The 13,996-nt window shown below is 35.3% G+C and overlaps 1 protein-coding gene across 1 annotated transcript; it reads right to left on the reverse strand.

Annotated features, from left to right (window-relative positions):
* Positions 1-15: 15 nt before the first annotated feature.
* Positions 16-13,924, reverse strand: LOC141336571 (eukaryotic translation initiation factor 3 subunit B). Its single transcript, XM_073842263.1, has 18 exons — positions 13,735-13,924; positions 11,810-12,002; positions 11,574-11,693; positions 11,392-11,449; positions 11,054-11,182; positions 10,071-10,228; positions 9,863-9,994; positions 9,722-9,788; positions 9,587-9,633; positions 9,116-9,326; positions 8,961-9,033; positions 7,932-8,054; positions 6,367-6,445; positions 5,713-5,851; positions 5,509-5,634; positions 3,754-3,831; positions 3,445-3,553; positions 16-3,335 (listed from the first exon to the last, which is right to left on the reverse strand). Exons 1-18 carry the CDS (start codon positions 13,835-13,837, stop codon positions 3,232-3,234), a joined length of 2,049 nt encoding a protein of 682 aa, XP_073698364.1. The 5' UTR covers positions 13,838-13,924; the 3' UTR covers positions 16-3,231.
* Positions 13,925-13,996: the final 72 nt, after the last annotated feature.

Genomic DNA, 13,996 nt, shown 5'->3' on the forward strand with positions numbered 1-13,996 from the left:
ATATGCTGCCCCGATTTATATCAAACATGTTTGATATTTAAGCCTACTTCGGCTAGCGTACTTTCACAGCAGCCAATGCTCGATCGCAAAACAGCTGGTGTACGGGTCGTTGGATAGTGGAGATGGAGAAAACTACTTCTATAGTTTTTGTAACACTGTCTGTCTGTATAATGTGTCAAAAAACATACCACAACCGTGAGGAGAAAGAGGAGCTCTGCTGAGGTGAAATCGTCTCAGTTTTGAATAGGGCTGTGACGGTGGCACGTTGTTTTTTTTATATATACACTTCAGTCAGCTAACAAGCAGCCTAAAAACGCTAAAATAAATCAAAGAAATAATATATTTAATTAAGAAAGTAGCCTAAGAGTATTAAATAGGTTATTAAACAAACATTCCTTGTAAAAATGTCCGACAGCTCATCAATTTTTGGCCGACTGAATTTCCAGTCCGACTGTCTTTTTTTCTCTTTCTCTTCCTCATTACACAGCTGCTGATTTTAATAGCAAAGTGATTACATTTATTTTCGTTCCTTTAGTTTATAAAGTTAATTTAGAGATATATTTGGAACACTTTTTGTTTGTTAAATTCAAGTTTTTGTTTTTTAAAGTTATACTAGCAAACAGCGGCAGACAGATCAAAAGCCTGCTTAATTCATCGCGATTTAAATTAAAATCCATTGATATAATAAACTTAAAACATATCACAATATTCGTTTAATCATTCAATCAATATAAATCCAAAGTTTGTGCGGAGAGAAGCGCGCTTTGCAGCGCATGGACACGCCAGTGCAATGTGGAATTTCTTTTTTGCTCATAAAGGTAAGAGTAATTTACCACCGGGCCGGTACTGTAAAGGGTCTACCTTAGTTTGTGTGTACTAACAGTATCAACAAAATGTGCTCTTAAAGAAAACAAACAGAATACGCTTGATATCTTTGGTTTAAACAGGAGCGCTTCACAATAATTAACCGAAACCCAGGTAATTGCCTCACAAACACAATATCTATAGAAAGCTTTAAATTATTATTTTACTATAAAGCGAAATAATTAAAATCGAAAACAAAACTCTTTCATTAGCTAATCCATAAAGATGCATTAGGCATTAATGAGCAGGGTCGTCAATTTCATCTTTGCAACACTGAATCAGAAAATACTAGTTTATTAATAAGTAATTCGAATATTTTCTTAATTTTTGCCTTGACACATTCATGGTAATTACTTTTGCTGGGGCTTTGAGGCCAGTTTTGCGTGCATTTGAATGCGGAACTCTTCCAGCTGGTCGCTGCTGATGGCAGGACACTAAACACTGGCATGGCAGAATGAATGTAGCAGAAAGTTAGTCAAGTTATCCCGTTCCAGCGTGCAAAGTCACATGACTTTTTTAATGCGCACTGAGGAATTTAATTTGAGAGGCTTCTTGATGGGAAATGCAGCATGTTCACCACAGCAAGCCGCTGTCTTGACGGATAGTAATTTTAGTTTATTTAGTCTATATATTTGGCAGATGTAAAGCATACATGTGTATGTTTTTTGTGTTAGTCCATTTTTATTTTATTATTATTATTATAACAGTTCAACGAGCAACATGTTCGTGCACTTTCTAAAGATTTTAGTTCTGTTTTTGAATAAAGGGTTGTAAATCCCTTGTTTGTTTGTTTTTTATCCGATTCATCGATTAATCGAAAAAATAATCGACAGATTAATCGATTATTAAAATAATCGTTAGTTGCAGCCCTAGTGCATGTGAATGATGTGATAAATTACACTTGTCTAACAAATATTGTAATGCTTTTACTGTATTAAAATTCCCTTATAATTTCAGAATTATTTTTAATTAAGGGCAGCTTGGATTTGACATTATTCCTCCTGATACTGCAGCACACTGGCATGCTAAGTCACAAGTAAGGATTCCATTATGTTTATATGTACAGTTTTAGTCAGAAATTTACATACACCTTGCAGAATCTGAGAAATGTTAATTATTTAACCAAAATAAGAGGGATTATACAAAATACATAAAAGATGTTTACATATGGTCCACAGGAGAAAAAAAATAGTGGAATTTATAAAAAATGACCCCGTTCAAAAGTTTACATACACTTGATTCTTAATACTGTGTTGTTACCTGTGTTTTTTGTTTAGTGATAGTTGTTCATGAGTCCCTTGTTTGTCCTGAACAGTTAAACTGCCTGTGGTTCTTCAGAAAAATCCTTCAGGTCCCACAAATTCTTTGGTTTTTCAGCGTTTTTGTCTATTTGAACCCTTTCCAACAATGACAGTATGATCTGGGGAACATGTAAGTATCTTCTGTAGCTTCTGAAGGGCAGTACTAAATGAAAAAAAAAAAAAAAGATATTTTTTATAAGAAAAATAAGAAAAATGCACACATCCTCATTCTGCTCAAAAGTTTACATCCCTGGCTCTTAATGCATAGTTTTTCCTTCTAAATCATCAGTGAGCATTTGAACCTTCTGTAATAGTTGCATATGAGTCCCTCAGTTGTCTTCAGTGTGAAAAGATAGATCTCAAAATCATACAGACATTGTTGGAAAGAGTTTAAATACACTAAAATGCTAAAAAAAAAAAAAATTCTGAAGAACAATGGGCAGTTTAACTGTTCAGGAGAAACAAGGGACTCAAATTTGTATGATCCCTCATATTTTGGTCAAATAATTAACATTTTGCAGATTCTGCAAGGTGTACGTAAACAATGATGGTGGGAAAAAATCCAAACAAAATGTTCTTATACAAAAGACCAGATCACAGTACAAAAGAAATTCCTCTCTTGAATCAGACACGTTTTCTTTTGAGAAACCCACACAGCAGTACCACTGGTTATTGATTAATATCTTGCTCTGTCAGTAACAATAGCAAACGCTAAATCACTGCCTTTTACTTATTTCAGTGAATCCTGCAAGAAAACTGTATAAAGGGAGATTATGAAGAATATGAGCTCTTACTTCAAATTCATATTAGAATCAAGCAACATCCCTTAATAGCAGGAATATACTCAATGGGAATCAGTAAGTGTGTTTACATGCATTTTAAAAGTTTAATTTTAGTCAGACTAAAGCAATTTTAAATGTCCTGTTAATGGTTTAGTCCGACTGAAATCGTATGAGCCTGGTTTTTGCAAAGTATTTCATTCTTTAAATATTTGACTATACCCAGCTTGATTATAACTGCGCATGTAAACATACTTGATGGAAACAATAGTTCTTTCCGTGTAGGTCTATTCCAGGTCTCCGAGAGGAATGATCTCTTCGTTGATAAAGAACTCAATGGTTTCCTCTTCCCAGTCCTCCACATTACTGTCCAGTTCATCTGAGTCCACACCTGAGAGATAATAACTCATGAATTATAACTGATACAAATGTCAATAGAGAACGAGGATGATAGAACACAGAATAAAAGGAAAAATGTAAGAAAGGACAGTGTTTCTCACCTCCTCTGAGCTGAAGGCGCAGCTCCCTCTGTTGGTTGTAAAGCTGAATGGCACTGTCTTTGTAGCGCCTGTATTCTTCCATCATCAAACGCCGTTTGTCCACTAACTCCTGCATTAAGAGCATTATGGAAACGTTGTAATATCAAATGTATCTATGTAAATACACAGTAAATGAATCAAAGCCAATTAAACAATTTATATTAAAAAAGTCAATCTATTTAATTAGTTACATTTTAAAGCTTTAAGTAAAATATCCTACTAAACACCTTCCCTCAGTCATTAGGAATTACGAAGGAAAGAACAACTCACCTTAGAAGCCTTAGACTGGCTCAGTCTGTCCTTTTGCTCAAAGATTTTTGAGTACTTCTTGAGGTCCTTCTTAATTGCCTGTTAAAATAAGGAAAACCTCAATGTTACATTTTTTATGGGTAAAGTTCCTAAAATACAAAATAATGCGAAGACGTCAGTGGTGTGCGGTGGTTAAGCAGTTAAGCTTTAACAATTTTGAATTTTTCTGATCATCAGTCATCAAAGCTCTCTAAATATTGGTCACAGATGCACAGATTTACTTTACTCCCACAGATCATGTTTTTTAGGCCATTTTAAGTCTTATTTTGTCATAACAAAGTGGTTATGTCCAAGTGTGTTAGTTGGTTACTTATGTTTTTTAAGTTAGTCTTTAATGCCATTATATTGTTCATTCAGACTGATTGCAAACACGGAACACGCACAAACATAAGAGGCGGGATTTAATGCATGAACCAATCACAGTCGAACATAGCAAGTCAAATCCAATCATATCTCTCACGTGACTTTCCCTCATTCATTCTCAATAGACCTTTTTCACATTTCCAGGTTTCTCAGCAGCGGAAGTCATCATAGCTGGGTAAACTTCAAGAGCAGTGCATGGGAGAGTACCACAAATATATATTTTTTGCATTTCCATTTGCTCAAACAGCAAAAGAAAAACTCCACAATAGTGTTTTCACGATTTTCAAAATTGGGAGAGACTGATAACGGCAATCAGAAGAGAGAACGATGTCAAATTTACTGTCCCTCCCATAGACGCTGCATTAGAAACACCCTTGCATTAGCATTTATTAATTAGCAATTAGTATTTTGTTTTGTAATTTGATGTAAATGTTTTTTTCGTAAGGTGATACAATACAAAGTACAGTGTTATAAATATACATAAGTTCACTTCCAGAACAAGAATTTAAAGATTTACTCACCCCTTTGTCATCCAAGATGTTAATGCCTTTCTTGAGTCATAAAGAAATTATGTTTTTTGAGGAAAACATTTCAGGATTTTCCTCCATATAGTGGCCTTCTATGGTGCCCCCGAGTTTGAACTTCCAAAATGCAGCTTCAAAGGGTTCTAAATGATCCCAGCCGAGGAAGAAGGGTCTTAAATAGCGAAACAATTTATATACTTTTTAAATGACTTGGGAGTTTTTCGACCTACCCTAACTGTCTTGAAACGGAATACACAGAGTTTACCCAGAGATAGACAAGACAAGCATTTGTGGTTAAAAGCATTTGAGGTTTTTTAGAAAATAACCGATTGTTTTGCTAGATAACACCCTTCCTCGGCTGGGATCATTTAGAGCCCTTTGAAAGTGCATTTAAACTGCATTTTGATAGTTCAAACTAGTGGGCACCATAGAAGTCCACTATATGGAGAGAAATCCTGAAATGTTTTGGCCTCAAAAAACATTATTTCTTTACAACTGAAGAAAGAAAGACATGAACATCTTGGAAGACAAGGGGGTGAGTAAATTATCTATACATTTTTGTTCTGGAAGTGAACTTCTCCTTTAAAAATTAAAAATAAAAAAACTTTTGAGGATTTGCGATGCTAATGACCGTGCTTGGTGTCGCTGTTGGACAGTGTTTCTTTAGGAAAACGACTGATTTACACTTTTTAATGTTATATTTTGTAATATTACCGTTGTTTTATTTTTGTACTACAATTTTTTCTCATTCAATATTTAAGGAGGCACAGCTTTGGAGAAAATGCTTTTGGTAGACGGTACAAATGTAAACAGTAGAAAAGGGCGTCACCTTTATTTGCTCTTGACTGAGTAACGTAGGAGGGCATGGTCTCCAAAGCAACTGGCAGAATCTGTCTTTGTTGTTCTTTTGCAGAAGACGTCCCTGGAACGTCCATAGCCAGTATGCATTGTCCACCTGTATGCAGAGTACATAAATGTGCTATTTAAAAATGCAAACATAAAGTAACTTAAGGAAGTGAACATGCCAGATTACCTTGTGGCTCCACCAGGAAACAGAAGTAACCACATATCTGCCTGTAGGGTCCCATTCCACATCAGAGGCCATGTAATGCTCCGCGATATACATAATGGTACAATCCGACGTGTCCACAAATGCGAGAGCGCCATTCATACTGCACGGAAAAAAGAGACATTTTGCCTGTATGAGCCAAGCAAAAAAAAGATTTAAGAAAAACATTTCATATTTATATTTCCAAACATTTCTATTTCAAATAAATGCTGTTATGTTAAACATTCTAATCATCAAATCCTGAAAAAAGTACAACGATTTCCATGAAAAACTACTGTTTTCAACAACAAAGGAAATACAATTTTTGCAAATCAGCTTATTAGAATGATTTCTGAAGAATCATGTGACACTGAAGACTGGAGTAATGATGCTGAATATTCAGCTTTGCATCACAGGAATGAATTACATTTTAAGATACATTAAAATAAAAAACTGTTATTTTAAACTGTAATAATAATTCTCAATATTACTGTATTTACTGTATTTTTGATCATATAAATACAGACTTGATGAGCATTAAGAAACATGTTAAAAACAAACAAACCTTACAAACCCCAAACTTTTGAATGGTATTTGCAATTTAAATACAATACAATAAACATATTATAATAAACTAACCTCCGCAGTCCTGCCAGTACCATGAACTGACCTTGAGGACTCCAAAAGATACTGTTAGCTTGCTGCTTATCAAACATCTCTGGAAAACCACAGAATATTCACACAATATTTTTTTAAAAACCAAAGTCATTAGGACAATATTACTAACATAGATTTATGTACAATGCCTTGCGAAAGTATTCATACTTTGAATTCCCATTACTCCTGTTAAACTGCTTTAAATTACTTTGTTCCCACATTAATCTACACTCTATACACCATAATGGCAAAGCAAAAAAACAAGTTTTAAAATCTTTGCAAATTTATAAAAAAAAAAAAAATTAAAAAAAACTTAAACCATTCCATTGCATAAGTATTCATACCTTTATCTGGGACAGTTGAAATTAAGCTCATGAGCATTCATATTGCTTGTAAATGTTGCTACATTTTGAGTTAAGTTAACCTGTGGCAAGTTCAATTGAATGGGTATGATTTGAAAATGGACACGTCTTCATAAAAGGTCTAACAGCTGAAAAAGCTTATCAAAGCAAAAACCAAGCCCTGAGATTTAAAAAATTTCTACTGCCTGTAGACCTCAGAGACAAGATTGCATCAAGCCACACATCTGGGGAAGAGTTTAGAAAAAAATGGCTACACTGAAGATTTACAGAAGCATGTAGTCTCCATCACCCCTAATAGAAGAAGTTTGAAACAACCAGGAGTCATCCTAGAGCTGACCTCCTGGCCAAACTGAAGGAGAAGGGCTTTGGTCAGAGTGATGAGCTCCAGGATCATATATACAGAAGGGAGAAACTTACAGAAGGACAAACATCACTGTAACACAGTGCATTTGGACCCTCAAAGAGGAGTGAAAAACAAATCATGTTTGAAGGAAACCAGGCACTGCTCATCACCTGCAGAGTACCATCCCAAAAGTAAAGTATGCTGGAAGCAGCTTCATGCTGTTGGGCTGTTTTTAGTGGCAGGGACTAAGGGACTCATCAGAGCCTTAATGAAAACCCAGTAAAGAGCATTCAGAACCTCAGACTGGGCAGGAAGTTCACATTCCAACAGGGCAATGACCCTAAGCACAGAGCAAGAGTGGCTTATAGACAACTCTGTAAATGTCCTTGAGTGTCCCAGCCAAAGCCTGAGCTTGAACCCAACCAAACATTTCTGGAGAAACCTAAAAATATCTGCCAGACCTCATCCAAGCTGACAGAGCTTCAGAGGTGAAGAGATGAGGAGAAAAACGGCAGATAATTGCCAAAGGTTGATGTGCAAATCTTGTTGCATCATACCTAAAAACACTTGAGGCTGTAAAGGTGATTCAGCTAAGTATTGAGTTAATGGTATGAATACTTATGCAATGTACTTATTTCAGTTTTTTTTTTTTAAATAAATGTTTAAAAATGTTTTTGCATTGTCATTATGGTGTATGGAGTGTAGATTGATGTGGAAATTTTTTTTAATTTAAAACAGTTTAACATACGGCAGCAACATAATAAATAAGGGGTATGAATACTTGCCATTGGCAAGGCACTGTATATAAAACCTTACATTTAACTGACAATAAGATCACTTACTGATGAGATCAATCTTGCCGTTGCTTTTGACGTGGTAAAATGAGGCATTTATTCTGGGTGACTCTCCATGTAGTACCGCAAACTTACTGCCGTTGGGCTCCCAGGCAAATGCAATGATGCTCTCTAATGAAGATCAAATTTTACATTTAGTCCATTTTTAACTCAAACCAGCGCAGTCTGTCAGTCATATAATGGCAGTGGATGGGCACCAAACCTTTAAAAGTAAAAAAAAACGTGCACAGACAAATTCAAAATGACTCCCTGCGACTTGTGAAGACACATTGATGTCCTAAGACAAGAAACGCTCGGTTTTTGTGAGAAACTGAACAGTATTTATATTTTTACCTTTGATACACAGCCACGTCCAACTGTCCTGAGCATGAGCTCATCATCCTGCACGTTACCTGTGTACGCGCTCTGGCGTAGTATATGCAAACGCCGTAAGGGGAAAATGGTGAAGTCAACAGTCCCAGATGAGTTCGCCCAAGCAAACGTCTTTTAGCTTTAAATCGGTTTGAACAATCAGGATAAGCGCAAGTAATTACCATTTTGAATAGCCGCAATACCCACAATCTCTGTGCACTGTGGAAACAATGAGTGTCCTATACATGCGACAGATCGCTTCCGGTGTTTACGTATACTACGCCAGAGTGCGTACACATGCAATGTGCCTGATGCTGAGCTCGTGCTCAGGAGAGATGGACGTGGCTGTGTATCAAAGGTAAAAAATGATATAAATACTGTTCAGTTTCTCGCAAAAACAAACACGTTTCGTGTCTTAGTACATCAATGCATCGTCACGAGTCGCAGGGTGTAATTTGGATTTGTCTGTGCATGTTTTTTGTTACTTTTAAAGGTTTGGTCCACTGCCATTACATGGCTGACAGACTGAACCGGGTTAAGTTAAAAATCTTTGTTTGTGTTCTACTGAGGAAACAAAGTCACCTACATCTTGGATGCCCTGGGGGTAAGCAAATAAACATCAAATTTTCATTTTTGGGTGAACTATCCCTTTAAGGTCATGGTTACCTTTCATCTCTACCACATCAACGGGAACCTGTTTCTCTCTCATGCGGAAAATCTCAAAGTTTGTGACGATACCCTATTGGGAATATGAAATAGGGGAAATGTGAAGACAGGTGATAAAAGAGCTATAAAGAAACACATTACAAACACATACACACCTGTGTTCCTCTGGGTGTTCGGTCCACCTTCACACACAAGTAATCACCCTGCCGTTGCCAGTGAAGTTTGCAATCCACCACGTTGAAAAGATTCCGCACCCGAATCTCTAAACGGGATGGGAACTGCATGAGCGTTACCCTGGCTGGAATGTCTTTGTCTTCCGGGACCCAAAAGGCAATGATGTTGTCTCCCGGGGACCAAGAAAAATCTCTGTTGAACAGAAAAAAGTACAATATCTTCCTGACTTCCTGATAACACTCAGATCATTTCTAATGATTCAAAAGTTGCTCTTTGTAGTTATTATTCTGTGTAGAATAAAATGAGTGGAAAGAAATGATGATGCATTTTAATTTAATTTTGGGTGAAAATACGGGTATTATAGTTAACTAAAACTGAAAATTGTTACTTAAAATGTTAAATGTTGACTTAAATAAAACATTAAAAAATATTTTCAAAAATAAAAGACTTACTTTATTCCAGTTATTTTTATACTCTTCTTATCTAGCAGACCCATTGACTAGAAGAAATTAACAAAGGTGTTATTAAAAAATTGCAAGTGTACATGCAAAAACTGCATATTAATAAAAGATATCGCCTTTTCTTACTGGGGTTTCATAGATGCTCAGAGTGTCTATTGTCATTCTGGCAAAGAACTTTCCATCTTGACTCCACCTGAGAGAAGTGATTTAGAAATTCCATGAAAAGTCCATGAACACAAACAAACAAAGGCCATTTTAAACACTCACTTAAAAATAGGCCAGTGTGCTGAACTCTCACAATGAAAGCCACGTTTTTTCTGTCCGGTCAGGATGTCCCAGATGATGATGGCTTGAGGGTCCTCTTTGGTGTCCATCAGTGGGCTGAAAGTCACCACATACCTGACAAAGATTTTTAATGTGTTATTCGCATGTGTAACTCTGTAATAGCTGCTCACGCTCTTTCTCTAGTGTTTACCTCTCGCACGGGGAGAAGTCAATAAGAGAGACACCCTGGTGGCTGAATCTCTGTATCTGCTTGAACTTCTCTCCACCCCACAATGCAATTCCTCGTTGGTGGAAGGTGGCCAGGTACGTCCCTTTGGGTGACCAGCGGACGTAAGTCTCTGTCCAGCGCTGGAGAAAGATCCAATGTAAGAGATGCATCTTTTTACACAGGGGACTCATATGCAATTATTACAGAAGGTTCAAACACTCACTGATGCTTTAGAACAGGGGTCACCACACTCGGTCCTGGAGGGCCGGTGTCCCTACAGAGTTTAGCTCCAACCCTAATCAAACACACCTGAACCAGCCAATCAAGGTCTTAATAGGTATACTTGAAACTTCCAGGCAGCTGTGTTGAGGCAAGTTGGAGCTAAACTCTGCAGGACACAGGCCCTCCAGGATCAAGTTTGGTGAAGGAAAAACAATGCATTCAGAGCCAGGGGTGTAAACTTTTGAACAGAGTGAAGATGTGTACTTATTTTGCCTAAATTTAATTGTCAGTGTGAAAAGATAGGTCTCAAAATCAGTGATTGTTGGAAAGGGTTCAAATACACAAAAATGCTGAAAAGCCAAAGAATTTGTGGGACCTGAAAGATTTTTCTACAGAACAGCGCACAGTTGAACTGGGACTCATGAACAACTATCACTAAACAAAAAAAATTTGTAAACTATAATAAATAAATTTTTTGTTTTCTCTTGTGGACTATATGTAAACGTCTTTTATGTGAAATATCTTATTCAGGTCAGTACTTAATAAAAAATGACATGCATTTTGTACGCTCCCTCTTATTTTGATAAAATAATTAACATTTTGCAGATTCTGCAAGGTGTATGTAAACTTTTGACTTCAACAGTAATAAAAATAATCTGTTTATATGGCTTTCATTATTTAATAGTAAAATATAACAGTAAAATATCCCTGAAGCAATTTTGTTTTAAAGGAAATGTGCTCACAGCTCTCTCTTCAACCAGAATTGGCTCCTTCGCGTCGTTGTAAAATATGGCAGTTCGCTCTCCTGATTCGTAGATTACACTGTATTGATCACGACAATCTGGATCCTCAAGCCAGTGCCTCATGTTGCCCTGGTAAACAGTGACAGAAAATCATGTAATGCCATTGTCATTGGCTTATAACATTTTAAAAAAAGTCAAACTTACACACCTATATTCCAATAATCTTGAAATGTCTTATTGTTGCGGCTTTGCAATACCAAATTTTGAAGTACAGTATACAGACAATGCAGGCACAAATAAATCATGTTTGTTTAAAAAATAAAAGCAGAAGTACATACAAAGTCTTTAAATGGCTGTTTTTCAGGGGTTTCCCACTGGTCACTGATATTCATGTACCTGAAACACACAAATGAATAGTATAAATAAAATAAATATTTGTATAGTAACAGAAAGCTGTATTCATGCAGCTTGCAACATAACAGTCATAAACCAGTCATGTTCCCAAACATGTGAACCCTACTTATCAAAATCGGTGAACAGATTGACTCGGAACGTGTGCTGTTTGTCCAGCTTGTAACCATCTGCGTTCTTAACAGCTTCCAGAGCTTGGTTAGGGGACGCGTACTCCAGAAAGATATACCTGAGAACATTTCACATCTATGAGTAAATCATGGTCATGGTAAAGGAATTAGAATCATTGCAATCATATTTTATCATTTTATCTGATAAAATGTCAAATTAAAGTCAGTAACTTACCCTTTTGTCGTCCCAGATGTCTCAGGGTAAAATTCATTTGTGATTTTTCCAAACTTGGAGAAGATTTTATGGATCACGTTTTTCAGTTTCTCCAGACGTTCAGGTCCCACCTGGGGAACATTGTCCACCACAACCACCGAATCAATCCCATCAGCCTCCAAAGGTCTCTCCCTCAAAACATCCTCCAACAACTCTGCACAAAACAACACAGATAACTAATCTCTCACCAGCAGGAACTGGGCCATTGGAAAACATACATAACGTGTTATAGTTAATACCTGCATTAAAATGTAAAATATGATGTTTTAAATAGATCCTACATTTGCACCGTACAGAATGTAGAGTTTAGCCTCAGTAGTGAAACAAATGTTTTTTTTTTTTGGCACTATTAAAATGTTTTTGTTAATTTAAACAAACTGAAATTACATTACAGTAAACTTGAAAATGTTGCTAAATAAAATCTAAATGAAAAAATCAAAAAAAAAAAAAAAAGACAAAAGCACATTAAATTATTAAAACAAACAAAAATTAAAACTAAAACGTTCTCAAATTCTAAATATTAAACTCTTACCACCTATTATAAAATCATAATAAATCATAATAATCTCTACAAAAGTGCAAAAAAAGAAAACTAATCTGACAATTTAGTGTAGCCTAATGTAGTCAAGTTGCTTCAATAATTAAAAAAAAATATTTGTACCTTAATATGACCAGTTATTTTAAATGTTTGAACACTGTTTTATTCATTTAATGGTTTTATTAGTATAATATTAATAAAATTTGCAAATTAATGTGATTTGCCTTAATATACAAATAAAAAAAAAAATCTATCAATTTCAAATATAATATTTATTTTGATCAAAAAGGTGTACCAAGTTACCAAGTTAAAGTTTTATTAGTGTGATATTCTGGCGGAAATTGTTACCATGTAAAATATTTGCTGCATGTCGCAAAAATGCAGTAAGATTTAAAATGGTTTTTTTTAAAGAAGTCTCTTCTGCTCACCAAGCCACCATTGTTTTAATCTAAAGTACAGTAAAAACAGTAAAATTTTGAAATATTTTTACTATTTAAAATAACGGTTTTCTATTTGAATATATTTTAAAATGTAATTTATTCCTGTGATTTCAAACTGAATTTTTAGCATCATTACTCCAGTCACACGATCCTTCAGAAATCATTCTAATAATCTGATTTACTGCTCAAAAAACATTTATTGATATTATGTAGAAAACAGCTGAGAAGAATTCTTTAGGTGTCTTTGATGAATAGAAAGTTAAAAAAAACAACATTTATTTAAAATAGAAATCTTTTGTAACATTATACATGTCTTTATCATCCCTTTTGATCAATTTAAAGCATCCTTGCTAAATAAAAGTATTAATTTCTATAATTTCTTTCTTTCTATTCATCAAAGAATCCTAAAAAAAATGTCCCGGTACTCAACAGTTTTAAATATTGATAATAATAATAATAAATGTTTCATATTAAAAGACTGGAGTAATGATGCTGAAAAATTGAGCTTTGATCACAGGAATAAAGTACATTTTCAAATAGAAAGCAGTTATTTTAAATAGTAAAAATATTTCACAATATTACCGCTTTCCTGTATTTTGGATCTAATAATTGCAGGCTTGTTGAGCAAATGAGAATTCTTTAAAAAAAAAAAAAAACATAAAAAATCTTACTGTTCAAAAACTTCTGATAAAATTTGACAGGATACATACAGTGTGATACACATTTGTGCGCTTGCTGTCAAATTATCAGGAATTATCCTTTTATTCTAAGCCCATAGAAATGAACTGTAAAAAAATATAATAATATCATAATATTATTGCTCAGGTAAAAATATTTCAGTTTTAGTTTCTCTGATGTGCATCTTGTGTTGAGGCCGCGCACAGCGGATTTCATTGCAGCCTCTTTACCTTCATCATCGATGTCATCCACAAAATCCTCCGGATCGCTGAACGAAGGATCCTCTTCTTCATCAAATTCCAATTCAGCCGCCATATTTACCGTATCCAGCATTTGACCAGCTGGAATTGTTGCTTATGATGCAGTGTGGTTGCTTTTAGTTACACAACTAGTAAAAATGCGTCAGATAATATTGATGAAGGCTGCCTCCTGACTGCGCAGTTAGGAACTCTCGAAGCGTCCGCTGTGTCAATGCGAGTGAGTGAGAGGCGG

This window comes from Garra rufa, chromosome 6 (assembly GCF_049309525.1).
Source record: "Garra rufa chromosome 6, GarRuf1.0, whole genome shotgun sequence".
NCBI classification, from domain to species: domain Eukaryota; kingdom Metazoa; phylum Chordata; class Actinopteri; order Cypriniformes; family Cyprinidae; genus Garra; species Garra rufa.

Excerpts from the sequence above, each read along its gene's own strand:
- LOC141336571 (XM_073842263.1), bottom strand. The coding sequence starts at position 13,837 with ATGCTGGATACGGTAAATATGGCGGCTGAATTGGAATTTGATGAAGAA. Across the intron at positions 11,694-11,809 it reads ACATCTGGGACGACAAAAGG|GTATATCTTTCTGGAGTACG; the intron begins GTAAGTTACTGA and ends AAATGTTCTCAG. Across the intron at positions 3,832-5,508 it reads TCAGTCAAGAGCAAATAAAG|GCAATTAAGAAGGACCTCAA; the intron begins GTGACGCCCTTT and ends TTATTTTAACAG.